At 38.5% G+C, this 27,946-nt stretch overlaps 1 protein-coding gene and 1 long non-coding RNA gene across 5 annotated transcripts in view; one reads left to right on the forward strand and one right to left on the reverse strand.

Annotated features, from left to right (window-relative positions):
* Positions 1 to 1,233: 1,233 nt before the first annotated feature.
* On the reverse strand, positions 1,234 to 4,643 carry LOC110351662 (uncharacterized). The gene is made up of 2 exons (XR_003498145.3): positions 4,453 to 4,643; positions 1,234 to 3,884 (listed from the first exon to the last, which is right to left on the reverse strand). It is a non-coding gene; the product is annotated as an uncharacterized lncRNA (long non-coding RNA).
* The window catches only part of IDE (insulin degrading enzyme), a 65,312-nt gene continuing 41,980 nt past the window's right edge, over positions 4,615 to 27,946 (forward strand). For 2 of the 4 annotated variants that reach the window (XM_027460686.3, XM_027460687.3), the window contains exons 1-9: positions 4,838 to 5,057; positions 15,055 to 15,239; positions 16,613 to 16,820; positions 17,710 to 17,879; positions 21,630 to 21,752; positions 25,641 to 25,753; positions 26,127 to 26,289; positions 26,928 to 27,020; positions 27,555 to 27,646. In XM_027460686.3, coding sequence (XP_027316487.1) covers positions 4,951 to 5,057; positions 15,055 to 15,239; positions 16,613 to 16,820; positions 17,710 to 17,879; positions 21,630 to 21,752; positions 25,641 to 25,753; positions 26,127 to 26,289; positions 26,928 to 27,020; positions 27,555 to 27,646 — 1,254 coding nt within the window. In that variant the 5' untranslated portion in view covers positions 4,838 to 4,950. Of the gene's footprint in view, positions 4,752 to 4,837; positions 5,058 to 9,770; positions 9,893 to 15,054; positions 15,240 to 16,612; positions 16,821 to 17,709; positions 17,880 to 21,629; positions 21,753 to 25,640; positions 25,754 to 26,126; positions 26,290 to 26,927; positions 27,021 to 27,554; positions 27,647 to 27,946 lie in introns of those variants that run through there. The other 2 variants (XM_027460688.3, XM_072039639.1) reach the window with 2 other exon arrangements.

The raw sequence follows: 27,946 nt of genomic DNA on the forward strand, positions 1-27,946 counted from the left end.
TTAGGTCATACATTTTCTTAGACTATGTTGAGCCTAAAGATACTAATATGTTATAAACACAAACAGTAACAGGGAACTGGCATTTCACAAGCAATGAAAACAAGTATGAGAAAAAAAGAAACAAGAATACTTAGTCTAAACAGTGGTTAAGAGAACAACCTTTAAGAATACATGTACATTGTTCTGTGACATTTTTTTCCTTTTTTAGAGAAACAAAAAAAGCATTACAGGAAAATAATTTACATAATAATACAGATACCAATATACTAATTTCATTAGAGATTACTAATCCCTATTTATTGACCAAAAAGGACATTTTTTCACTAAAGTTTGAAAACAAGAAGTCAATGTTTTATAATTATATTAATGGACAATGCATGTTTCAACAACAAAATCTGTATTTTCATAGGATTAAAATAATATGACCTAGGTAATTATAGGTATGGAGGCTTGACAAACAGAATTGTTGACACCAAACATGATTAGCTAAGAATTAATAAAGGCTATAGTAATGGAGAGATAATAATTAATACAAATTATAAGCTTGGTTGAGAGTTCAAGGCTTCTTCAAGGCTTAATAACACCTACCCTACTTTGATTATCAACACGGTACACAGTATAGAAGCTGAAGTGAGCTAGAGTAGGGTCTCCACATGCAATTACCGGTGAAGAATTATCAGCAAGTCACACTTATTTTTCTTAGTTTCAGCATCTTCCTCTTATCTAACCAAATCAGAGCCCATTTAAATCAGAGCCCATTAAAAATCAATAGCCCATTTAAATTTGTTTACAGCCTCCAGAGTAAGAACCCCTGGAACAGATTCAACTCTTAAAATGAACATGCAAGCACTAAGATGTTTTTGAAGGTAGAGGAAGAAGCCTCGACTACATGCAACTCATGCTTCATGCTGAGGAAAAGCAGGGAGTATAGCAATATAAATTACATTATTAAGAATACCGTTTGTCCATTACTACTATAAAACAGGTTTTAATTCATCTTCATAACACTCTATGGGCACCCTAGCCCTATGGCCCACCAATAATCTATCTCCCACCTAAACTATCTCCCATATCTGTCAAAAAAAAAAAAAAAAGAGGAAAGAGGGAAAAAAAAGCAAAGTTCATATTCTTCTTTCAGTTATGCACATTTAACTCTGCATTCAGTTCAGTATTAAGTTCATACTAATGTAACTAGTGAATCTCAAAACATCTGACAAATATGAAACAAAGGCAAAATTATTCAAGCATTTATTTCAGTTGTTTTTTCTTCTGAAACATAAGCACCGACAGATCAATCATATATACAAATACAAAACATAGAGGGGAAAAATAAATTATACTTACAACAGAACTAACAGAAAAAGCCCAGAAGCCAAACAAGTTGAGAAACAAAAATGTGTCAAGGTGTCAGATGAATACTATTTTAAATAGGAAAACTGTCCTGAAAATACAAATCAACCTCTGGTATATTAAGAAAGATGTTTATATGTACGTTTATTGCTGAAACTGGTGAAGAGTGGTCACTATTAGGCCTCCGTGCAGTTGCTGGCTTGTTTGTTTTTTCCTGGTATAATTACTCTATCTAGCTATGAGTATGGGGGTTTAGGAAAGTTGTAACAGGGAAAATGGAATCGTACTGGCAGAAAAATATCTGACACTACTAAAGAATGTTTTTTTTTTTTTTTTCTCAGTACCTAAACACATGAAAAAATGTCTTACAATAGAAGAAGTTATGCCAGTTAAACAATACTGGTATAATTACAGGGGTTAAATGCTTCTGTTAACAAGCCATTGAGGAAGACAGAAACTAAGTTATTTTTGTAGGAAGAGATGGGAGACTTTTCCTAGTAGTTGGTTACTGACTCTATTTTGTAACACAACTGCAGTTTAACATCTCATGTTTTATACATGACTTCTTTAACATATAAAGGTTCAGTTAGGGAAGTCAGATGCACAGTCAGGAGCAAACATATTCTGGCAGTTACCACTAATTTTTTTTTTCATATATGCCTTGTCATGAAATTGCCACTATTTATTTTGGAGTGGAAATAACTATAATCTATGTTTTTTTCAGCCTGAGGCCAGATTTCTTCAAAGCCCTTTTATATACAATTACAATTTGAATTTAATCCAGAATTTTAGGTAGGCAGAAAAATATGCTTCCATTAGAAGCATGTCACGACTGTACTTAGTGTTTTACACTTTCTGCTTCTTAGTTTTCAAGAAGAATTGAAAATAGTGGGTTTATTCTAAACAGTTTCAAACCTGCCTATTTTAAGGATTGTTTTTCCTGCACTGTACAGCTATGTCACACATCCTGAAGAGGAGTCTGCCACTACTACTCCATAACGTTTCTTCATGGGATTTTTTCAATAATTTCCACAGTTACTTGTTTTTTACACTTGTTTTTCTCTATGGCAGATGAGAAGGCAAGACTGAATACCACAATTGTCTATGAGCAATTAAAGTTTCATATGGAAAATATTTTTGGTTGCTGGGTTACATTAAGAAAGGAATTTTATTGAAAGTTCTGTTAAGTTTTGGTAATGGTGTTATATTGAAAATACTTTAGAAACACGCAAAAGACGTCTAAAGTAGTGGATGAAGGTAATTGTTGGCTACTATAAACTGAAACAGAGAGGGGCTAATTAAAAGAATATGATCTCTAAATAAACATCAGTGCTGTCGCATAGCCTCTAAGCAAACTTAGAGGGAATAAAGTTGGCATAGGTACAAAGTGCAGTAGGTGTAAACTTTATGGTGTTTGACACAATATGAAGTGTAACCTTTCATCACCGTAGTTAGAGAGGCAGAAGCCCTTGCTCTAGATGAAAGTATTCCCAGAAGACGACAGTTTTGCAGATGACGTCTAATTTGCTTTCCCAGAATTGCCCCGTGTATATCTTAGGTAAGATCTATAAGGAAAGACAGTACTTTTCAGAGCAGGTAACTCACGTGGAAAAGGCAGGGTACATTAGGGCAGCAAATTCTCTTTCAGGACCCGAAAAAGGAAGAAATTGCCTGCACCCTCTCGTAGCTTTCACCCCTAAGTGATAACTGATTCAACACATCTACCACTCCTGTAGCCAATAAAGGTAGTGCATTTCTACTATACATCCAATGTAAGAGAGCAATCACCCAGCCTCTTAATCCCCTGGTTTACTTTAGAGAGGGCATAGACAGACCACTAAGAGGCAATCACCTGGCAGTGTGCCTTCTGCTAGACTCAACAGTATTACCCTCTCTGATGCAGTGGCAGTGGTGACCAGATGGAATTAAGACCTCACCATTTATCATATCCTGTTTCCTCCAGCCTCGTCTCATCTTTTACATACACTAGGAAATGGAGAAATCAGATTACTTCAAACTAGAATCCCACGAGGACAAAGATAGCCTTTATTTTCACAGGAGTTAACATGTTGTGTTAGAACCAGGCTCCCACGCAGTTCTATATCCAACCAGTTAATTTAGGTGAAAACTACCAGCAGCCTTGCTCTAACCAGGATTAGTTAACTTGTGAGACAGTTCTGTGTCTAAACTGAGGCCTGAGCGTGGGTGTGCTTGATGTAGACGCGACTGTTTTAAATTGGGTAGTGCAGGTACGAATAAGAGCGTCTCTATAGCAGCAGAGGCCTCAGTGGAAACCAGCAGCTGAACGTCTACCCCAAATACCCCGACAGATTTCGTTGACCATATGGAGTAGTGTGCTGCCATTTTGAATAGCTAATTTAACCAAAGCCAACAAGTTTGAAGCTACCTTACATACACCTTCAGTCCCATCTTTGGATACGGGAATGGCCTGAGCTATCTCCTCAGGTCACATCTTTCTTTTTGACGACAGGAGTGGGGTTCTCTGAAGTCAACTTCCAGCTGTGAGACGCCAGCTGTAATGAAGGCAGGCAGTGGAAAAGCTGACAGTCTCTCCCTGGACTAAAACTGGGCACTAAATATAGCCAAGTACTGTTTTCTTCAGTATTTTTAAATCTTGAGAAATAAGACAGAGGAAGATAGACACATCGGAGGAAAGCACGTTATTAGAACTACAAATGTGTGGGTGGTGGGTTTTTTTGTTTGTTTTTGTTTTCCCCAAAAGGAATTAAAGTAGCCGGCCACTACCACGACTTCCCCACAGGCATCTCTACCAACAGATGAAAAAACTGTTTCCCCAAATGCCAAACCCATGGGGTTTTACCGCAGGTTCAACCTAAAGGAGCATTCACACCCCTGAAGCCGTCTCGCAGGCAGCCTGAGGCGGCAGGGACCTGCTGCTGCAGACCTCTCTCGGCAGCCGGCTGGAGGCGAGCGGGCTCCTGCCGAGGAGCTCCCAGGGCGGAATTTCTCTCCCTGAGGGCAGCGAAGCCTCAGCCGGCCGCTCCACCACGAGATCTGCAATCTCAGCCGCTCAGGACGGCGCGGCGCGGACTCCACTCAAATTACGAGGCGCCTAATTACCTTTTGTCTCCGCTTTCGCCGCCGGGAGCCGGGCGGGCTGCCCCGCGGCAGGGCGGGCAGGCAGCGCCCGCCGTCCCCTCACGACCCGGCCCCGCCGCCCTTCGCCCCGCTGTCCCGGCCGCCTCCACCGGGCGCGGCCCGTGCCGGCCGCCCACCCGCGGCGCCGAGAGTCGCCCCGGCTCCCCGCCCAGCCACCCACCCCCTCCGCCGCCTCCGCCTACCTCCCAGAGGCCCCCCGCCCCCTCCCCAGCCGCAGCCCTCGCCCTGCCGGCAGCAGAGGCGGCCTCGCGCACCCCCAGGTACGGGCCCCGCTAGGCCCGGCACCGCGGCCCCGCCGGGCGAGGAGGGCTGACGGGACCCCGAGGGCGCCGGGGAGGGGTTGGCCGGGCCGGGCGGGCGGGGAGGGGAGGGGAGGCGGGCGGAGAAGATGGCGCCGCCGCCGGCCGCCGCGCTGAGGAGCGGCGTGTGCTGAGCGCGGCCGGGCGGCCGGGCCGGGCTATGCGGCGGCTTCCCGGGCTGAGGCGGGCTCTGCTCGGCTTGGTGCACCCCTGCGCCGCCCCGGCCTCCCGCTTGGCCTCTCAGAGCCGGCGGCGCAGCTTCCTCGGGTACGGTGTGTGTGTGTGCGTGCGGCGGGAGGGGGAGCGGGGCACGGGCCGGGTCCCGGCGCTGCGTGAGGGGCCGCGGGGTCTCTCCCGGGTCCCCCCCGTCGTGTGCGGGCCGGGGGCACCTCGTGCGGCCAGGGCAGCCGGCGGGGGGCGGCTTCGACCCCGGCTTTGTGGGGAGAGAGGGGAGCCCGGGCCGCGGAAACAGCGAGGGGAAGGCGGGGGGCGGCGGGGCACGGGAGGCCCGCGTCCTGCCCGCCCTGCCCGGCCGCGGCTGGGCTCGGGTTTCCCGGGGCGCCCTCCGTGCACAACGCGCGGCCGCTCGCTGCCGTCCTGCCGCGGCGCTGCGCTGCCCGGCCTGCCTTCATGCCCCCTTTTGTTTTCCTGACACACAGCCGCAGAGTTCTCACGTTGCTGAGCTCCTCCGCCTTCCTACGGCGTAAATACCCAGATGGGTTAAAAACAAGCGGCTCGTGGAGTTACCAAAGTTGATGGGAGCGGCCTCCGCAGTTCGTGACGGGCCGCCTGCCGCGGGCAGGGAGCGGGCGCCGCTTTGTGCCCTCCGGGGCTGCCAAGCGAAGTTTGGGGCCTGCTTAAATAACTGGGAGCTGTTTAAGTAACTGGGGGCTCCAACCTGGGGGCCGGTGAGCTTGGGGGCTGGTTGAAGTGCGGGGCACCTCAGCACGGCTGTTCCGGGAAGGGAACGGGGGGGGGAAGGGAAGGGGGTGAAGTTGTTTTCCTCCTTCTGTAGCTGCTGGCTCTACTAGCTTAATCGCCAAACCTATATTTAACGCTGCAGAAGTAAGAGATGTCAAAAGTAGCGCGTTTGTTTTTTTTAATAAGGAAAAGAAGTGAGTTATGATGACTCATGCTGTCAAATGCTCGTGTGTCCAAATTCAGACGCACCGTTATTGTTCTTAATTGCGGTGCACACAATGCTGTGAATGCACAGTGTGTGTTTCGCTGTTGTAGAGGCAATCCGCAATCCACGGGCTGAGCCAACGCTTTCCTGAAGCTGTAGTTTCTTCTACTAGGCTGCTGCTCTTTAAGCATATGAATATATGCACTATTGGGACTTAACTGTGTGTATGTGGGTAGGCCTGTTGTGTTTTCATACTGCCTACAACCATGAATTAATCATCCGTTTAATTGTGAATTAGGATCTACATAAATACTGAAATGAGAGGAGGCAGAGTAGGCATGGCACTTACACATTTTTCTTTAAGATGGAGAACATGTAATTGAGAGAGATTCTTAATTCTTACAAGTTACCTGTTTCCATTTCTGGATTTTGTCCGTATTTTGGCCTTTCTCAGCTTTAAATTTTGCTCCTCTTATTTTTTAACCTTCAACTGCACATCAAGTAACAAAGATTATTTCTCTGTTAAACCTTCTTATCTCCTGCTTCTCATCTCACATACAACATTATTCTATTTCAAATTATTATATTTTCAATAGAAAATCAAATGATGCTGATGTTGGGGATTCCCCAAAAGAGTTCCTATTTACATGTTTGAATGCTTTTTTTTTTCTCCTTCCTTTTACCTTTCTGTATTTAGTTGAATGTAAGGCTGTGGCTGAGTCCCTTGGAGGTACCTTCAGGCCTTTATCAAAGCATCAAGGATATAACTCATTTTGCAGACGAATACAAAAGTAGCTCCCTGCCCTGCTAGGTCCAGAAAAAGAAAGGGGGAAGGAGAAAAAAGTCTTACCTCTAATATTTCACTGAGCTGGAAGGTGTTAGGCTTGTAGCTAGGGGTCATTGCAGGTTGTTTACTGAAGTCGTTTACTAAAAATACTGTCGGAGCTTTTGGGAAGTCACGTTGGTTTGATATTTCTGATGTATTTTATTGTATTAGATGCTTTCGTAGTTTTGAGATATCAGTCTTACAAGATAGTTATCAAAAGGACATAGTAATAAAAATGTCTGGATAGGAATGGATTTAACTGGTATTGTGCCTCTGGTTATGTACTTGCACACATGTGGTCTGTCAGTGAGTATCTTCATGTTCTCAGTTCTTACATTTTATCAACTCATTGATTTATGAGTTAGGGCTGTATATACGCAATAAGGTGATTTTTGATGGAGCTTGTCCAAAAGTTGATTCAGTGTAGCTCTGTGTTTAGAAGATTTGACATTCTGCAACTTGTTTTTAGAATGAGTCAGAATTATAGCTTGCCCAAATGACTGAAATGGAAAAAATTGCTCTAAGTTAAAAGTTTACTCGCGGTGTTAATAGTAGAACTTGAACTGAGATGTCCAAAATCATAAGAAGTAGAGCAAAAATAGGTAAATAGTCAGGACTTCTGTGGCTGAAACACATCGCTGAGTTCTGTAAACTGCTCACTGTTACGGGTCTGTTGGTTCTCTCAGATCCACTATGAAATAAGAACTTGTATTTGATGGGGGATTACAGTACTTTTAATGACCAGAAGTCCTAAAGTTCTTTGTGTTTTTGTTGCTAACTTAGATTTTCTCCTATCTTCTTTGTATGTTCTTGTATCTTTCTATGCATTTCTGTTGTTGTGCACTACACCTGAAGTTTCAGTCTCATCTTGTTTTTTTACATCAGGCCTCACAAGTTTCTCTTCTTGAGTGTTTGAGACAGATGGCAGCATAAAGTGTTAGGTGAGTTGGCTTTACAGAGAGTCTTGGACAATCTGATGTGCTACTTGCTGACAAAATGTATGAAAGACACATCCAAAACCATTCTAGAAGAAAGCACAGAGGTCTCTCGTGTTGTATCCGGTTCTACACATCTCCTGACATGTGCAAGGCTGTGTGCTAGACAGCACTGATGCTCTGTTGTGCACCGAGCCCTGCAGCTGTAGGGTGGTGGGAGAAAAATATCAGGGAGGGAGGAAGAGTGAAGGAGAACCCCACTGGCTTCAAAGCATTTGATGCATAAAGCAATTAAATGAATTCATGAGAATGCTTCTGAAGAAAATACGCTTTCAAGCAGCATATAAGACTATTCTTATCAGTCTTGTTCATAGCACATGATTTGAGACTGTGATGCAAATACTGATGCAATCTAAAATACTGTGCCAGATTTGGGAAATCATTCTGCAGATCTTGTATCATCACATTGTCTAAAGAACAAAAACAGATGGTTTTGCTTAAATTTAAAATGACCCAATCTTTTAAATAATGAAAGGCTTCAAAACTCTTTTGGAATTTGCCTAATTCTTAGCAATCTTCTTAAAAGTAATAATAATAAAAAAGAAGCAATGAAGAGCTGGGAGAAGGTTCATTCCACTTGTTCTAGTGAACCTGGATAAAACTTGTCTACTCTGGAGAATGTGTTTGGTGATTTTTTGAGACAGTTTTTAGAGAATGAAAGTATTGTGAAGTGGTTTAGAATTTTTTAAAAACTTGATATCCTTCGTTGAGATGTCTAAAATTAAATCATATAAAATCCTGCATTTTTGTTTGAAGTTTTTACCCAGTGCTTTGGAATCTGTGAAATGTTCGAGCAGAGGTATATAATTTTAGGACACTGAGTTAGCTTTATGGTGTCTCACTGGTACATCCCATCCTGTTTGACCAACCCAGGGCAGCTGAAACCACATCATTTTGCCGCTCTGGCCAGATACTTTGCTGGGGCCTTATCTTACAAATACAACTACTGTGGCCCTTGTTCTTGCCAAGTTCACACGTACTATCATCTCATTAATGCTATTGGTAATGCTTGTACAGTCTCCACACATGCATTGACAGTGAAACGTGCATCAGACCAAGTTTTATGGCAGTGATCTAGAAGCTGCAGGAGCTGGACCCTTCTGGGAACAAGAGTGAGGAAGGCGGCATCTGCTCGTCCACGGTCATTAGGAGGGAATTTTCTGACTCTATTCCAGACTTGGCAAAAAGCTGCAGACTGAGGTTCAGAAAATGCTTTCATTGTAGTGAGACTTCAGACTTTACTCAAAATGAACTGCATAACAAAACCTTATAAATATTCATCATCCTTAAACTTGCCTGATTTTGCATGATTAGTTCTTAATAACTTGGTAGCACTGATTAAATCATTGTGGGTAGCTGGAGCTTTTGTTTATGAAGTAACATGCTGAATTCCTGATGAGTTTGTAAGTGTTAAACTTCTCAAAATGTTAACATTTTTATCTACTTATGCAGTCTATCTGCTTGTGTATGCAATCAGATTTATTTAGATCAGCATCACGAATGTGTTGGAATCTTAAAGGCATTCTCTAGCTTCTTGACAAGTAAATTCACAGAAGACTTGTGCTATGGATTATGGATGTTGAATCACATCAACTGTTTTATTCTCAAAATGTATAAAAGAAGGCTTATTGGGTTTGTCTACTTATGAACCTGTAGCCTAAGAGAGTTATGATTCATGTCTTGAGGCATCCTTTATGGTAATGGTCACCTGAGCTGATTTAGTTTGGTGAGATTACTCACTCTCTGCTCTTTTTTTTTTTTTTTTTTTTTAGATATTCATGGTAGCAGACCTTAGTAAAAACAAGTGTCTGATTTTTTTAAGGGGGAAAAAAAATGAAACTGTACTGGCCACATAGTACAGTTTAAAAAATAAATTTAAATTGTGGCGTAAAAGTGATTCATGAGGTTAAGAGAGCAGGTAGATTACTGGCTGATTTGCTGATAACGTCACTGTTATGCATGTAAGGATGTCACAATGCCATCAAATGCTGCTATTGTGAGTGGTGGTAGAGGCTAAAGGAAAACAGGAGCGGTAAAGGCATGTGGGAGAATGGGGATTCATTTTATTATTGCAAAGCCACCAGCTTGTAACTGAAGAAGTTCATGGAATCCTCCGCAGTGCTTGGTTCAGTAGCAAGAATTCACTGCGAGAGAGGTGAGAAAACTGCCTGTGGTTGCCACTGGCTGGCAGTTCTGCAGCCCTAGGCTCCTGCTGAAGCACACAGCTCTTCTTTTGCTCCAGGTATTGGCAGCTGAAGAAGGCTTTGTGTAAGTTACTAAGAACTGTAAACCAAGATGGATTAGTTAATAATACAGAGAGCATGTATCACTGGTCGATCCCTTACAGGGCAGAGCCGAGTGGTTTTGGGTCAAGAGAGGTTTTGATCTGTAAGTAGTAGGCAAGGAAGTTTGGAATTAAAATAAAAACAAACAAATAAAACAAACAAAAAAATAAAATACAAGTGGATATGAGTAAAACACAGTTTGGAACAGGTGCAAAATACGAGATTGAACATTAATGTGGTCTCTGTATAGTTTCAAAGACAGAATTTGAATAACTATTTTATAGTAGTCAGCTTATCAAGTGCATTTGAAAGATATGAAGCACGAACTGGAAACTAGGAAAAATATAGATTCTGGTGTATGCAAGTGTAAACATACAGTGAGCATGTTGAAATCCCCACAGGCACATACATGAAAGTAATTTGGGTTCAGTTGTATCAAAGCTTCAAGGAAAACTCCAAATTTTAAGACAATGGCGTACATGAAACTAAGTATCAAAAGCTGCTGAGCTGGTAACTGTTTGCTGCCATTGGGTTACTTTAAGCTGATTAGTGTTTAGTGCCATTCATGTGGCTCAGACCTGTATATCAGCATTTGCCTTAAATACGTGCAGATTGTTACGGCAACAGATCTTGAAAACCACTTTGGAGTTTGTGCTTTGAGGGTCCTATTTTTGTTAGCTAGTTACATTCTTGCATTGAAGGCAGCCCTGAGGAGTTTCTGTTAATTGGTTTTCAAATATGGTCATTTAATTGTTCAAACTTAAGCTTGACTGCGGTGGTTAATTCTTAATTAACTTAAGTTTACTAAAATAACTTAGAGTAGTTCAGCAGAATCCTGTATCACTTAATCCCCATCCCACTCTGTAATAGTCTATTTGCAGGTGGAACCTGGCATCCCTAGAGAGCCTCACTGGTCCCAAGGGACTGCCTGCCTGGAACTCATTACCAAAACGGGGCCTCAAAGAATAGAATATAATTTTACTCAAAGTGTTATAGTGTAAAATGCAGTGTCTGTTTGACTAATATCTTTCCTGTACAAGTGAAGTAGTTTTGACGATAAGGAAGAATGTTTAATATTTCCTAATCATTGAAACGGGACGCTGCTCTTGATTCAAACATCCCCGTTCTTTTTTCTCTTTTCTTTCTATCTCAGTCATCTTGCCACCTGTAGTTTTTGAGACACAGGAGAATTCCCAGTGCCTCAGTAATGCTTTGTATTTGTCCCTACTGCCTCTGCTTTATTGGGTCTTCCTCTGTTGCTTCTCATTTGTTAAAGTAGTATGACATTATTTCTTTGAATGATACTTCTGTTAGGATATTAGCACTGTAATAAACAGAGCATTTAGTTTGTGGATGAATTTCTTTCCCACTAAACATCAGCATCCAGCAGTGACTGTGATGATAGTGAGTAGATACAGCAACTTCAGGACGAGGTCTCAGCGTGACTTTAGGAATTAAGCCACTTATTTAAAAAAAAAAAAAAAAAGTGTACATGAAATACCTAATTATTTTTTTTCTTTTTGTTTCTCCTATTGTCAAAAAGTGGTTTGAAGTGTTTTAGGGTTTGTAATGTTTCAGAACTCTTGTGCAAAAGAAAGGAACATGTAACTGTTACAAAGCAGTTGCACTTCAGCAGAGAACTTCAAAGTCGCACAGAAAAGCAGTCCTGTGAGGGAGTGGTTAATATTGCAGTTTACAGTTTACTCATTAAGAAAGTGTTATTGTAGAAATCATCTATCTTAAATGATTTTTTTTTTAGCTATTGTGTTACAGTAACATAGCACCAGGAGGAATGGTGATTTAGCTGGAAGATACTGGACTTGAACATTTAATTTTTCTTCTTTTGGCACATTGCCTTCCAAGTGTATTTCATACATGTAGTTGGTCTGCTCTTGCCTTTGTGTGAGCAGCAGAATTCAGTTTGCAGGGGAGTAATTCTGGGTTAGTCACGAGAACCCGTCTGAAGCTGAAAAAAATGTTGCATTACAGTTCTCAGAAATAACAATCAAGAAAGAGACATCAGATTAAGTCCTTGGTTTGAAGGCTTAATTACTGATTTTGACCTTCTGAGAAGTGTAGTTTCTGTTGTACTGAAATTTGACTAGCAAGGTGGAGGTAGCCTACAAGGGAGGCAGAAGAAGGGAATGATAACAAAATGAGATGGAGGTGTGCAGCTTCACAAGACAGCAATTGAAATCTCATAAGATTTCACAGGAGCCGTGTAATTTGATGAATCACATTGGAAAGATGAGTCATTTGGACAAACAATGTTCTGTGACTTAATGAGGTGGTAGAGAAATAAGGAGATACCAGATGACAAGGAAATTGTGTAGAATTTTTCCCTCTCCCCTGAAATTTTATAGTATACATGTATGTTATGATAAGCAAGTGGTATATTAAGTGAATATTTTAACTGATAATTGTTAGCAGAGCTGAAATCAGAAGATACAGAAACAACCTGGTGCTCCTACATACGTACATCTGACAACGCAATAGAGTTGTGTGGAAGAGACAGTGAAATGTAATTAAGAACAGTTTAATTAGGCACTTTCATCTCTGAAAAAGAGTACCCATTCTCACTTGATACATTTTGCCTGGTATCTAAGTGTAATAGAGTATTTCTGTTTAGTACCCTGACCCTTGAACAAGGAGGCATTTCTGTGATAAACACGCATTATATACATGCTGCTGATACCGAGAAGCCAAGAAGTTGCCGTGCTTGGAGTGTGCTCCATTTTTGAATGATACCTTCAAGTCTTCAGAAGGAGGAAGCCGGTACATATTCCAGGCAGGTTTAGCCTGAGTACATGGTTAGTTAAACTAGTAGATGAATGACATTCAAATAAGAGTGTAGGTGTTTAATTCAGCACCTAAGTTATGGATCAGTTATTACATTTGACCACACTTCTTAAAGAAATACATGGTGTGAGAAGCGTGCTTTACTGGTGGAAATGTTTGCTTCTCAAATGCAGTAGCAGCATGTTCAGAAGTGTCATTTTGTATTGTTTATGACTGGTTTGGCAGCATTCAGATTCTTCTTATTTCTTGCTGCTTTCTGTATTCAGTGCTTGTCTTCTTTACTTGGATTATAATTCCTGTTTGTAATTGTGCTTTTTTCACATAGGGGTGTTTTATAACTTCAGTCTATTTGTAAATTACCAAGTAATCTTTTTACTTCTTCCAAATGTTTTCAAAGATCTAATGCCTACCTTACTACTTTTGTTTACAATTACATATTTTTAGTATACATATGTATCTCATTTCCTTAGCATAAATCCTGCTCCATACATACTTTCCCCCGGTAAAGGTAAAATACTGATTTTCTGTTTGTGAAACACTGTTTTCCACCTGTTCTGTTGTAGACATTATGTTCAGAGACATTCTTTCCTTAACCTGCAGTTAATAATCAACTATTTATCAGCTACATTATAGCATATTACACCAACACTGATGATTGTGCATCCCTGGTTTCAAGCTGGATGCTGTTTTTACACCACCAGCAAACAGGAGGGGAATAATCCAAAGGGACAGCAGCTGATAGAACTGCTCCCGTTCAAAGAATGTTACTCTGTTGTAGGAAGGTGATTTTACCTGACTCTTTTTTTTTTTTTCCCATTTGCAATTCTAAACCATTAATGCACTGCGTAATTTAGATTTTCTTTTCCAGAGTTGTTATTTGTGTATTGGGTAACATTGAGTGTTCAGTTAATTTGATTGCTAAAGAGTTAGTTATAATGTCATGGTTGAAGACTTGAAACAGTATGTTGACAGCTATACTCCTTCTTGTACCACATCCTATACAGTCTTAAAGCTTGGATGCAGTATTAAAACTTGGATGAAGTTCCTTGAATCATATAACCTTGAAAATTTTAATAATAAATACTGTGTAATTCCTCATTCTACATACAGTATGGCCAGACCCATACAAAATGTCTCATGCCTCTGCACGTGTTGTGGTGGGGTGCTAAACTTGGGTCTGGTTTTGTTTGTAAGTGCAATTAGTTCAGCAGCTACTAGTTAAACTGATGTAGTAATTTAGTTGGCAGTAGAGCAGGAACATTTCACCACAGAAGATTAAGTTTGGCTGACAGTGTACATTTATAGCAGGCCCCTTTCTAAAACCCTTCCTGTAAAATAGGGTTAGAATTCATTCACTGTTACATACAGGAATATACCACATGATTTTTTTCTGCTTGTGTCAAAGCATTACTCTCTCGTTTACCACTTCAGAGATTTGCTTATTGGTGGGTGGATGGTTTTTCTGTTTGGTTGCTTTAGCATGCAGTCAAGCAGTTCCCCTCCATCTCCCAAAATATATGAGTCTGAATGTCTCACCTTTTCACTTCACACTTAAAAAACGGAATAGACGGGGATTATCATTTTAGAATCACACTTTGTTTATTAACATTTCAAAATGTGCCATTAAACAGTCCTGTAGTATATCTGTTAAATAGTAGAAGCTGAAACCTGTGAAGCTGTCTCCTCTTTGATCATGGCGATTATGCTCTGTAACTGTGTTTTTATGGTAATATTGTAAATAATGTCACCCTTTTGTGCCCGAGTGTACAAACCCAGTTGTAATATTAATATTTTAATCTAAGACAACTGTAAAGTTACAACGTCCAGAATGCAACTGCCAGTTAAGAATCGTGAAGTACTTTCCTGAAGGGTGAAAATGTACTCGAGATAGCAACATAGGACTCATTTCATTTTTATCGCAATTTCAGTTGTATCAATTAAGGGGATGTTATTTCTTTGGTAAGTTACTTTTTAATTACTGCTAGGATGAAACTTATTTAATCCTTCAATTATGTGATCTTCTTTTTTTTTTTTTTTTTTTTTTTGATGTTACTTATTTTGACAGAATTACCTCCGGATCTGAACTACAGTTTTAGACCAGGTCTATGACTTCTGTGTGGATTGAAGTTTCTTGCTGTCTGTATCACCTGCAGCTTATTCTCTTACATAATTTTTCACTTATTGTTTTTATTTAAGACCTGCTAATAAGTGAAATTTTTTATTTTTTTTTAAGGCTTCAGAAGGAGACAAAAAACAAAATGAACAATCCAGCTATTAAGAGAATAACAAATGAAATTATCAAATCACCTGAGGATAAACGAGAATATCGTGGACTGGAACTGGCAAATGGCATTAAAGCGCTTCTCATTAGTGACCCCACCACAGATAAGTCTTCGGCAGCACTAGATGTGCACATAGGTATTTAAAGCATTTTGTGTTCATTATAGACTTTTAGCGTTATTAAAATGCTTTAACTTTTGGTACCTTAATTGCAAATAAAATGGTAGGAGTAGTATCTAGCTGGTAGCCTAGCCTTTTACCATAATTTAGATTTTAATTCTTTGACATATCTAGTTGAAAATTAAGAGCTAATTAAACTCTCTTATTATACGGTGTTTACTCAAGTGTAGCTCAGTCTGTAGAAAGACTTCTAATGAGTAAGTTTCATGTTATGAAAGCTCTTCTGTAAGCAGAAAAGGGGCGGATGTGAGTACAATTATTTCAGATGGCTCCATCTGTCACGTCAAACTTTTTTTCCACGTTAAGTTGTTGATGTGTTGAGGTGAGAAGATGCTATAGTGCAGGAGGAGATGGGGAGGCACACCCTAAATGCAGTGATGCTTAAGATGCAAACAAATGCTGGTTATAGAAGTAGAAGACAGTATCTTTGGAGCAGTAGAAGCCTTTTCTTTTATGTGAGGTATCTCTCAAACTGACAGAGTTTCCCACTTGCTTTTGAAGTGTGATGTATGCACACGTTACCTAAGCATTTTTATCCTCTTGCTGTATTTGTGGTTGGGAGCTCTTTCTGTTGTTGATATTAGGACACAGATAGTAATATTGTAAACTTCTGTCCTGTTTTATAGTGGCATAAAATCCTTGTCTCGTTCAGAGGATCCCAAATACAGTTTTCTTGGATGCTGTGACAATAATAACCAACTGCAGTGTCCAGTTTGTGCATGTGGAGATGTCTGTTGCCTTCACCTCCGTTCTCCCATTGTACACTGTTGCACACTCCAAAGCAGGCCTTCCAGATGCAAACTTCCACGCTTCTGGCTTCCATTCCTGCACGCACGCTGTTGTTTTCTAAAGTGTCACGCTTCACACCTACGAGCTGGTCTGCAATAGCTGCTTGTGTCCCGGCAATTAATTACAGGTTATCACTCATCCCATAAACCACAGGAGAAACACCTCCATAATTGTGGTTGTGAATTGCTGCCTTTTAACGCTGTGCAGTTATTAAAATCAAGCTATAGAAGTCAGAACATTGTGATCTGCCAGATCTATACAGATTATGAATCATGGACTTCAGTTTAGATCTTGTGTCTCTGTAAAGCAATGCAAGCTGATCTGGAGAGGTAATTTGAGACACTAATTGGTTCAGTTACTCATTTTAAATTTCCTTTTTATTTTATTATTTTAAGATTGAGTTTAGTTGAATAAAGCTGCCAAATATCTACTTAAAACTAGAGAATTGGTATGATCGACACACAGTAATATAAAGCACATTAAAAGACTTAAAAGTTTTATTACTTTTCCTGAATGGTTGTATGAATTCTTTCCTCCTGTAGGGTCCTTGTCTGATCCCCCTAACATTGCTGGGCTTAGTCATTTTTGTGAGCATATGCTGTTCCTGGGAACCAAGAAATACCCGAAAGAGAACGAGTATAGTCAATTTCTTAGTGAGCATGCAGGGAGCTCCAATGCCTTTACCAGTGGAGAGCATACCAACTATTACTTTGATGTGTCACACGAACATCTAGAAGGTGCACTGGACAGGTAAACACACTTTTATTTGCAAGCAATCTTTTAATGTAATGCTATAATTGCATAAGGGTTCTTCCTCGTGCTTTGTTTATTATCCTATTAAAGGAGGGGCTGAGAGCACTGCCTTGTATTACAACTGGTATTAGATGATTTTTCCTTCCAAAAGTTTTGCTCAGAATTTTTTTGGCTAACAGTATTTTTAAAGTCCAAGGGTTGTGTTTACACCAAATATTTTTGAAAATGCGGGATACAGAATGAGATCGTGAACATACGCATTGTGCAAATATTCTGCTTATATCATCAAATACAGTGCTTGTCACAGCATTCTTACTTCTTTGATAGCATAAGAAGGATGAACTCCAGAAATAAATTGGGATGCCTTTACTCAAGGGAAATGACTGAAACTTCTGTGGTTTGTGGGAGGGGACAGAAAGTAGAATTGTAGTTGATGAGATAAAGAAAATAGATTTTTTTCCCCTTGGTAAGAAATGTCCTAGGAAACTTTTTTCCTCCCCCCTTGTTTATGCCATAGAATCTCTGTGTTGATGACCAAATTATTCCCATTTTCACAAGGAGTGAGCTCTTACTAACATTTGTTCCTTGTTTCCTGGATGTGCAAGATTAAGAACCTCTTGCAATTAAACTTCATCACAGTAGAAGTTTTGTATGCAAGATTTATGATGTAAAGTTGATATTTGTAATACCTTGTATGATGAATATGTTGTAATCCGCATTTATAGATTAAAATGAGAAACAAAATAGTGAATCAGTGTCAAAACTTAAGGAATTTGGAAATTCTCTATTGAGAAGTAATACGTAAAGCTATTTTCAGAAGGGATTAAGCTTTCTGTTACCATTTATGTACAGTACTCTTGACTTGAATTGAAAATTTTCTGTTTAGATTTGCCCAGTTTTTCCTGTGCCCTTTGTTTGATGAAAGCTGCAAAGATAGGGAAGTGAATGCTGTTGATTCTGAGCATGAAAAGAATCTGATGAATGATGCCTGGAGGCTGTTTCAGTTGGAGAAGGCTACTGGAAACCCTAATCATCCCTTCAGTAAATTTGGAACAGGTTTGTCAGAATATTATTATTTGTCCACTGGAGTTCTGTGTCCACTGTGTGATGTATGTAGTGTTATTGTTTAGATAAAATTGGTTAAGATCAGACTGAAACAATTCCCCCTCTTTTCCCCGCCATACATGTTTATTGTGGTACATTATTTGCATTTTCTATTTGGTAGACCAAACAAAGCTAGACAAAAAAATATTAAACAGTGATACAAAACTTGGAAGGACAGAGGCATCCTTTATGATGTGATAATTACCACAGTGGATGCTGTTTTCCAAAGACTGGATTTCATAATTTGGTACTGTAAGTCTTAGTGCATGGTGAAGTGAATGGACTGTGTTTAAATTATTGTTAGCTGCACTCTCTCTTTTTTGCTAACTAGTATTCCATTAAGACTAGGTGGCAGTGACTAGGTCAAATGAGAAGGATTAGCAAAGTAATGTGACAGTTACTGAAGAAGAATATAAAAGCAAAATCTGAAAGCATAAAATGCAGCAGCAGATGGCTAGGTAAACTAGTCTTGGACAAATCCCAATCCCATTGCTGTAGGGTTTTTTTTTCAGGCTTTATTAATCACAGAGTGCTCAGTAACCATGTAAAATAAACAACCTAAAACCTAAACTTAAAAAGTATTAAAGTAACATATGGTGGTTATAGTTAAAACCACAACTGTTTGGCAGGAGTTGTTACAAAGTTACTTTCTACATTAATTGCAAGTTTATTTTTGAAACTGTCAGACTAATAGGGCCATTAATTCAGACACTTCACTGTTTAATCCTTGATTGTGAATATTTTTTTGTCTGGGTCAGTTTGCTGGGTCAGTCGGTACAAATGTTGGGACCTGTAAGGTGATGGGGGGGCAGGTAATGGACTTTAAAGACTGGCTTCTTCCTCTGTCCCAAGGAAAGAGAAGAACATTTCTGCACCTGATGATGAAGGACAAAGTTGAGGGGCTGGTAGTCAGCTGCTACAAGTGTGTGTGTTTTTCTGTTTTCCAGTGAAGAGAGGCTGTCTGAAACTAGGGGAAATATAAGTATTGCTCAAAGAGGTGAATTTGAAAGCAAGTCTTGAAAATTACAGGCAACCATCTGAAGTACATTCTATAGTCTCAGAGGGGTGGAATCTGGCCTTCCTGAATCAGCAAATAAATTTTTTGCTGTTACTGAAGAGATTGTTTCTGCAATTTCTACTAATGTTATCTGCGTGCTACACAGAAATTAAAAAATAGTTTTCTACGGTTTAGGAAGGTTTGAGAGTTGACACACGTGAAATTTTAAAGGTAGAATACCTGAGACATGCTCAAATTCAGTAATAGTAGTCATATTCATCTCTCCTTAATTTGGGCTCTGATTCTGAAATTAAATTACAGCACATTGCTAAATCAGATGTACTGGAAAGCTAAGCTAGAGCCCAGCTTTGATTTTTTTTTTTTTTTTTTTTTTTGTATTTACTCAGAGTTGTTAGCTGTGATATGTTTTTGTGACAATAATTTCAGTCGGCATTCTTATCTTTTCCTTTTGACCAGATGAGATGTTACACAGAATGACTCCATTTAGGTCACACTGCTTATTGCTGTGGAGCCTGTTTTGCCAGCAGAAACAAATGCACATTATTCTTCAATTTTCTTGTTCATATGTGCATCTTGTCCTCAAATAACCTTCACCCATCACTGAGTAACTGTCTGTGGCAGTAATTCTTCATCAGTATCCTCAACCGTGTCCAGTCCTTCCCCAGCACTTTTGCACCGTCCAGTGTCCATTTTCCTACCTCTACAAGGTGTCTTCTGATTGTTGCCTCCTAATGTACGTCAGTACTCTTAACAGAAGTTACCAAGCTGAAGTTTTAGCTCTTTTATTTTATTTTAATTTGCCCTGTCTATTGATTCTGTTGCTATCTAAAACTTACGCGTTTCTGTTGTCTTTATGCTTAAATCTGTAAGATCTGACAAGCTTATGCAGCTTAAAAATGGGAAGGAATATTGACAAACTATTTAAATCATAATACCCTAAATATTCATTCTAGGTTTTGCTAGGAATCATTGCTTTTACTAACAAATGTGTGAAATTAGAAAATCAAAGTAAAATTTTGATTCAGGCAGCCTCTCTGTATGATGTATTGTTGGCTGTTGCAGTTGTAATTACACTTCTATCTAATCACCAGATAACTGGACAATATACTTGTCTTATTTTTTGTGTAGCTAGTTTTGCCTCACTGGTCTGTATTAATGCATATCTGTAATAGTAGCATTTGTGCACTGGGCATATTTGTGTACCAGAAACATTTTCCCAGTGTTTTCTCTTACTCTTGCTGTTTTTCCTGTAAATGCAAGGAAATTTTGTTGCTATGTTTCCTTGTTTTAATCTTGTTCCTTATCCTCTGCTTTTTCTGTAAATGATCTGGTTTTGGCTTCAGGGAGTTCCTGATCTCATAGTTAGCAGATAGAGTATTAGAGTTCTGGTCTGAAGATTCTGTTGACCATTTCATGTGCCTGTGTAGTAATGGAGTGGAGTTGATTATAATCAAGCATACTCGTTGTAGACTGATTTTTTTTCTGTTGTTTCCAGTTCTTGCATTTTACTAAATAAGAATTTTGCTCTGCTCGAGTGTGGAGTATTTCTTCACAGTAAATTATTGAAAGCTTGGTGTAAAGATTGCACTGATTAATGGGATAATAACTTAATGGAGAAAGTTTGGTATGTGCTGCAAATATGGCTTATTTAGGGAACAATTGCAGTGGTTCTCTTCCTCTTTAATCCTGTTCCCATACTTCAGGAACAGCTCAGCTGTTTGTGAAGCAGAAGCTGAGCAGTCACAATTTACAAACTGCATTTTGAAATTAGTAACTACTTCACTTTGTCTTAGCGTTCTAGGCTATAATTTGTGGCATGCAGTGCCACAGATAATTTCATACAGTGATTCCTATGTGTTGTGGTTTAACCCGGCTGGCAACTAAACACCACACAGCCGTTCACTTACCCTCCCCCTCTGGGACCGGGGAGAGAAACGGGAGAATGAAGCCTGTGGGTTGAGATAAAGACAGTTTATTAAGACAGGAAAATAATAATAGTGATAATGGTAATAGTACTACTACTAATAATGTGTACGAAACAAGTGATGCACAGTGCAATTGCTCACCACCTGCTGACTGATGCCCAGCCTAACCCCAAGCAGTCCGCTCCCCCTCCCCCTGGCTAGCCACCCTTATATATTGTTTAGCATGATGTCAGATGGGATGGAAACTTTGGCCAGTTTGGGTCAGGCGTCCTGGGTCTGTCCCTTCCTAGCTCCTGCTGCACCCCTAGTCTGCCTGCTGGCAGGACGGAGTGAGAAGCTGGAAAGTCCTTGGCTTAGTCTAAGCACTGCTCTGCAACAATTAAAACATCAGCATGTTATCAACACTCTTCTCATCCTAATCCAAAACATAACACCCTACAAAGAGAAAAGCTTTCCTTTTTCTGAATTAAAGTCTAGGCTTACTTGCGTTGCTTTGAAATAGCCATTCAAATAAAAAAAATATATATATAATTTGGAAGGCTGAAACATCCTGGATTCTTGAAGAAGATGCAGATCGAGAAAGGAAATATTGTTTCTGATGAAAACAGACAATATTGACCCACTTTTCCTGTTATTATGTGTAGTAGTTCTTTTTAAAAAGAGCAGATGCATATACGTATAAATAATTTGTAAATTCACAAACCATAAGTATATATGTAATCAACAAGCTATATTGTTAACTCTTATTTTATGTTACAGGGAACAAACTCACTCTGGAAACTAGACCAACCAAGGAAGGAATAGATGTAAGACAAGAGTTATTGAAGTTCCATTCTACTTATTATTCATCAAATTTAATGGCTATTTGTGTCTTAGGAAGAGGTGAGAGCTCAGAGTTTTTCTGTTAATTCGTTAAGAATTTAAATATATTTATGTTCACAGAGAAGAAAACAAAGTGTATGCAAATCTGAAGATCTATAAAGGGGAAAAAAGCAAAGCTTGTACAGGCTGACCAAACATTGTTTCGTTTAGTGAAGTCTCCAAACCAACTTGCAGTGTGTAAACTTAAAAGTTATAAGCTTACAATACTAAGCTGAAAACTTTAAATTCGTTATCAAGTCCTCAGTTGCACTCATTGTGTGTTTCTTATGAAGACTGACACCTCTGTTTTCAGTTTTTGAGGGCTTTTGATATTGTTCTCATATTTAAGACTTGCACATACTTCCACTACAAAAACTAACGTGTTACAAAGGATGAATGTAATGTAACACTGAGATAAGCCTTTACTTCCGTTTACTCCTGAAGTAATGTAACAGACATTCCAATTGCTTAAAACCTTCCTCAGTCAAGATTGTATAAGGGTTTGCCAAAACCTTAATGACAGTGTGTTGAAAACGGCTTCTTGAAAGCATGTTGATAGATGAGTGTTTTACAATAATGCTCGGATGGTGAGGATGAATAGAATACCATTTACTAGCAAAGCGGAAAGCTTTCTTTACAGCCCCCTGTTCACAGGGCGCTGCATTTGAAGCACATTGACAAAGCATATCTATATCATTTTAATCGTAGTGCATAAGTGATTTCTTTTCTTGTAGATTCTAAGATGGGCAGACATCATGAGGCTTATAGTTCTTAACCAATTCCAACTATCCAACTTTTGTGTGTATATTCCTTGTCAAATCAGTACCAGGCTCCCTAATTCCTATCAAGTTGTTTTATTATTAGAACTCATCTGCTTTAGTATCATATATTGATGAGAATACCATAGAATTTTTTGTTGTTTTACTGTGCAGGCTGCACAGTAAAATGTATTAGAATTTTATTTAAGGAGTAGGGTCAGGTATGTTGTTAGTAGGTACTTATGTAATACAACAAGGGTTAGATATATTTAATGTGTGAGAATGCCTTGCTTATTCTCCTAGCAGCAATGGAAACTTTATGCAATTAAGCGCTGTGATATTAATGAAGACAGCCTATAAATATTTGTAAATAGTTTTTATTTATGTTTGAAGGAGGAATTTCCCTCTACTCCTCTTTTTTTCTTCTGCATATTCTACCTGAGGAAAAAAAAACTACTTTTGTTCTAGAGAGCTTTATGAGCTTAGAAGTATGTATACAAATTTGTTTCCTCATTGAGGAAGCAAGGTTGTTGTCTAAGGAGCTGCTTATTTTCTTTGAAGTATTGATTTATTAATTGAAGATAAGTAGGTATCGATCAGAGTTGATAACAATTGAATTAATTCTCTTCCTCTTCCTGTCCAGGAAGACTGTACAGGCAGTCTTCAGGACAGACAAAATCTGCATTTCAGATACCAATAAAATGCAGAAAATAGTTTTGCTTTCAAACGTTTCTTCAGTTTATATATATATATAAATATATATAAATATATAAATATATATAAATATATAACGTGTATGTGTATATATACATATATGTTTAGGATTCTTTCTATCCATTTTGTAAAATAAATAACATTTTGAAAGTAACTTTTTGTTACTTGTTTGAAGCAGGCTTATTGTCAGTCTGCTTGTTTACAAGAGGATATGTAACTATACATTTTCATCGTAATTAAGTAGTTGTCACAGTAAGTGTGAAGTGTTATTTGGGAAAAAGTTGCATCTTTCTTTGCATCTTACTTTCCCTGAAAAGAGACATAGCGTTTCTCACTCTTATTATTTGTTCAAGCAGCAGAATTATGCAAACGCTTTTTTTTTTTTTTTTTTTTTTTTTGACGGGTCTGGGGGGGAAACGACAACTTCTGAAATAAGCTTTGTGCAGCCTCATAATTGTGTGTTTTTTCCCACCACTTATATATAAGTAAAATGAATATACAATGTACATCTGTGGAAAATGGTGAGAGAATCAGAATATCTCTGCTAATTACCTATAAATATTCAAAATAAAACTGTACTGAAATTGAATCATGAAATTCAATTTAAAACGTCTAAAGATTTTTATTTTTTTTCTTAAATCACCCAGCAAAAACAAAACCTAATCAAAATCAAAATTCACTGAATGATCACGGAACAACTTCAGTACAGCAGTTCCCATGTAGACTCTTAAATTCTTACTTTTTCAGTAAGAATCACCCTGGCAACTGGAAATTAGTCCTAAAGAAAACCTTCACAACAGTTCTGAAACTTAAATGATTGTGTTCTTTGATGCCCATTTTGGGGTGGCTTTTTTGGTTAGCTTCACAGAGACTTGAGTAGGAAAACTTGAATTCAGATTTCTTGTATTTCAATGTAGCTGAACACTGTACTTATTGATTTATAAGGAAGCTATATCTGGTAACTAGAAATATTATTGTGAAGCTGTTTGTTGCTTAAAGAGGAAAAATTTGTTTGATGTTTAGAATTATTATCCTCACGACGTAATTCTGGCATAATTGTTATTGAGGATTTGCCAGAGAGGTGGCAGTAATGCATTGTATGCCTTCCTTAAACTAAGAAGCCAACTTTGGAGGGAAAAATAAGTGTCAAAGTAATTCTTTGAAAATAATATTTTTTTGTCTTCTGTAGCCAAATTAAACAGGGTAACAGGTTGATAGATGGCAGCTGGTTTTCATTTTAGCATAGAAAAATGCAAACTTGAGCCTCAAATGGCTTCTAACAAAGTAAGCCTGTATCTTTCTGCAGTTATTTTAGTGTTACAGGCTAGGGTTAAGCCTGAAAAGGCATTAACAATACCTATTAAATGTAATGTCCAATACTATCTCACACTGTAGATGCAGTCTTCAACACTTTTTTCTGATGGGGATTGAAAAAATATGAATCTTTAACAGAATTAGGTGCAGTTCACAAAATCTTAGTGTACAGTGATCCATCTTGGCTTATGCTGGGTTTTTTCCTCTGCAGCACTCTGTCAGGTGTAACTCATGTAGGAGCAAATTTATGTCAGACAGGAAAGATTCCCCTTTCTAAATCTAACTGGGATTGTTTTGAGGAACAAGGCGACCACTTTTTGAAATCTTTCAAGGGTTGAAGTTGTACTTTGAGACATTCCAGAAACCCCAAATTTTCTTTCAAAGATGTGTGCTAAAAAATCTGAAGGATGAATCTCTTATCTTATTGTTACTGTGAGAAGTGCTCCAAAGTGCATGTTTTAGCAGATGGCTAGTTTGAAGGTAGTATATCAGCTGTATAGATGCACTCAGGTGAATTCATGCACAACAGCAAGTACTTTCCACAAATGGTCTTCCTATCATATTTGGAGAGTATTAGTCAAGGCCTGCAACTAGAATGGATGTAAAGTGCAAATGCTTAAACAGGTCACAGATACGTGTATGAAATTATGAGGCACTGAGCACAGATGATACTGGCTCTCAGTGTGTGTAAAGTATTGGAGGTTAGCTGAGATCAAAGAACATCTTTTGACAAATATACTTTTCCTCTGGAAAATTAGCAACTGTAATTCCATCTCCCTTGGGCTTTTTGTGAAATGTTTATTTTTGTAATGTTCAACATCTGACATGTCTCTTCTTCAGTTCCACCTTGAATTCATCAGTACACTTCAAGGATATTTTTTCCTGTTAACAGGATTTATTTTAATCATGGTTGAAGCCTGCCTTTAATAACCATGATGCTTATAGCATGTTATTATTTAAAACCTTAGCATTATATATATTTCCTTTTTGAAAATAACAATCATTGTGTCATTAAAACTACTTTTCTATATAATCCACATGTTTTCCAGATAATATCCAAAATCCAAATTAGCTAGAAATTTCAGATAATGATTGTTTTTTTTCTAATGTTTCTTTATTTTAGAATCCTTGGATGAGCTAACTTCCTTAGTGGTGAAGTTATTTTCAGAAGTAGAGAATAAAAATGTCCCTATACCAGAGTTTCCTGAACATCCTTTCCAAGAAGAACATCTCCGGGTAGGTATAGAGATGTATCTTCTGTCAGGAATGTATACCTTAAGTGATAGTTTCTATATTACAGTGATACATTGTGCACTTCACTACTTTTGTGTCAGTGTTCTCATGAATGATGTAGTTTGTACAGCTTATGATAAAGTTTGTATGTTTCGTTGTTCCTTTAAGCAACTGTGAGATAATTAGTTCTATGTTTAAGCATCATGAATGCCTCAAGTGTTCCCCTATTTTTCATTTACCTTTCAATCTGATTTAGATGTTATGTAATAAAATGTGTACACGTGAAGGGGATATGATACGTGCTTCTGAAACGTATAAATGAGATTGGGTGAGTGTCTGCTTGTTTATGGATCTCCTTTTTTGTTTTCACCTTCAGCAACTTTACAAAGTGGTGCCTATTAAGGACATCAGAAATCTTTATGTCACATTTCCTATACCAGACCTTCAGAAGTACTATAAATCAAATCCTGGCCATTATCTTGGTCATCTGATTGGGCATGAAGGCCCAGGGAGTCTTTTGTCAGAGCTTAAAGCCAAAGGTAAGTCCTTTGAAAATAAAGAATGAAAAATTAGTTAATTGTACAACTCTTGAAAACTTAAATGTTTAATTTATAATTTATCTCTGTAAGTTAAATTTGAAGTTCCCAGCAATATGAGTAATTTGAGTTGTAAATCATTTCCCACTTTATTCTTGTTTCTGTGGTGGGTACAAATAAATAACTAACAAACACCCTAACCATTGATGCTACTATTTTTTGTGTGCTCCTCTTTGTCCACCCCTGCTTAGAGAGACATGCAGTTTTGCTGTACTGATCTTGTCTCTGTTCTGTCACTGAGCTAGATTACTGTCAGCTCTCTTGATGTCTGGAAGAGTACCAGAGTGTACCTTTCACTGTTGTTCATTATATTACTGTGTACCAAATAGAAATAAATTACCTGGTGACCTAGTGATACTGAGTTTGTTCTAGTACCATGAGCACAAAATAAGATAGGTCAGATGTTTATCTTGCCCTGTTGCTATAGATGCTAAGGAAGAGAAGGGGAACATGTAATGTTATTAAAATGCCCAAAAAAAGAAGGGGGGGAGGGGCGGGGGTAATGTTGCTAAAGCATACTAAGAAAGTAGTATAAACCTTTACAGGTTTGTTTATACAAAATATTTTCTTTGATTTTACAGGATGGGTATATACTCTTGTTGGAGGACAGAAAGAAGGTGCTAGAGGTTTCATGTTTTTCATCATTAATGTGGATTTGACAGAGGAAGGACTTTGTAAGTGAAGCATTGTTTCTGCATTCCATGTTAGTCCTGATCTTGATGGGCTTGTGTTTGTATCCAGAGAGAGTAATTGTCCTAATAACTTGACAAACTGTATATTTTAATTCACTTATTCTGGTTTTGGATCCCAGTATGTTAACACATTTCATCTAACACAATAAATGAATTTATTTGAGGTAGTATTGAAGTATTTCATTAAATGAGTATTTTAAAGTAAACTACTTTAGAAGAAAAGTTGTTAATACCTTTGTGTGCTACTTATTCATAGGATTTAGGTCCGAGTTAAATTATACTGTCAATCAATATCTTACTGTATGACATGTTCAAAGCAGTTCTTGGAATTAGCTGGGGACCTAAGCACTTTTATTCATGTCTATGAATAATCGTATTAACTTTTTCAGTGGGATTGTAAATATACTTAAATACCTCGATGTATCAGAATGTAATTCAAAATACAAAGTTTCTTACTTGTTTTCATCAGAATTATTTCTTTGTGTAGGATTAAGCAAGCATTTTTTTTCTTTTCAGTGCATGTTGAAGATATTATTTTGCACATGTTTCAGTATATTCAAAAACTACGTACAGAAGGACCTCAAGAATGGGTTTTCCAAGAGTGCAAGGTACAGTGATTGGTACACGAAATATGCAATAATAGTGTTTTTACAAATTTTTGAATTATAACTAGGACCTTTTTCCATGGCCGTGGACATAGTCTTTAACAATTGTATGGTAACCGAGTTTCTTAACTTTAAAGGTGTGTTTTCTGTGGTGTGGCTCAAATAATGAGTACATTGAGAATATGTCTTAATGTAAATGTGAAATGCTCTTACAGAGCCATGAGTTGACATTGCATTACAGCATAATGAAGGTACAGGAAGAAGTTTCTTACCCTGTCCTTAAGGATTTGACACTGCAACATT

The sequence above is a fragment of the Anas platyrhynchos genome, chromosome 6 (genome assembly GCF_047663525.1).
Source record: "Anas platyrhynchos isolate ZD024472 breed Pekin duck chromosome 6, IASCAAS_PekinDuck_T2T, whole genome shotgun sequence".
Classification (NCBI taxonomy): Eukaryota; Metazoa; Chordata; class Aves; order Anseriformes; family Anatidae; genus Anas; species Anas platyrhynchos.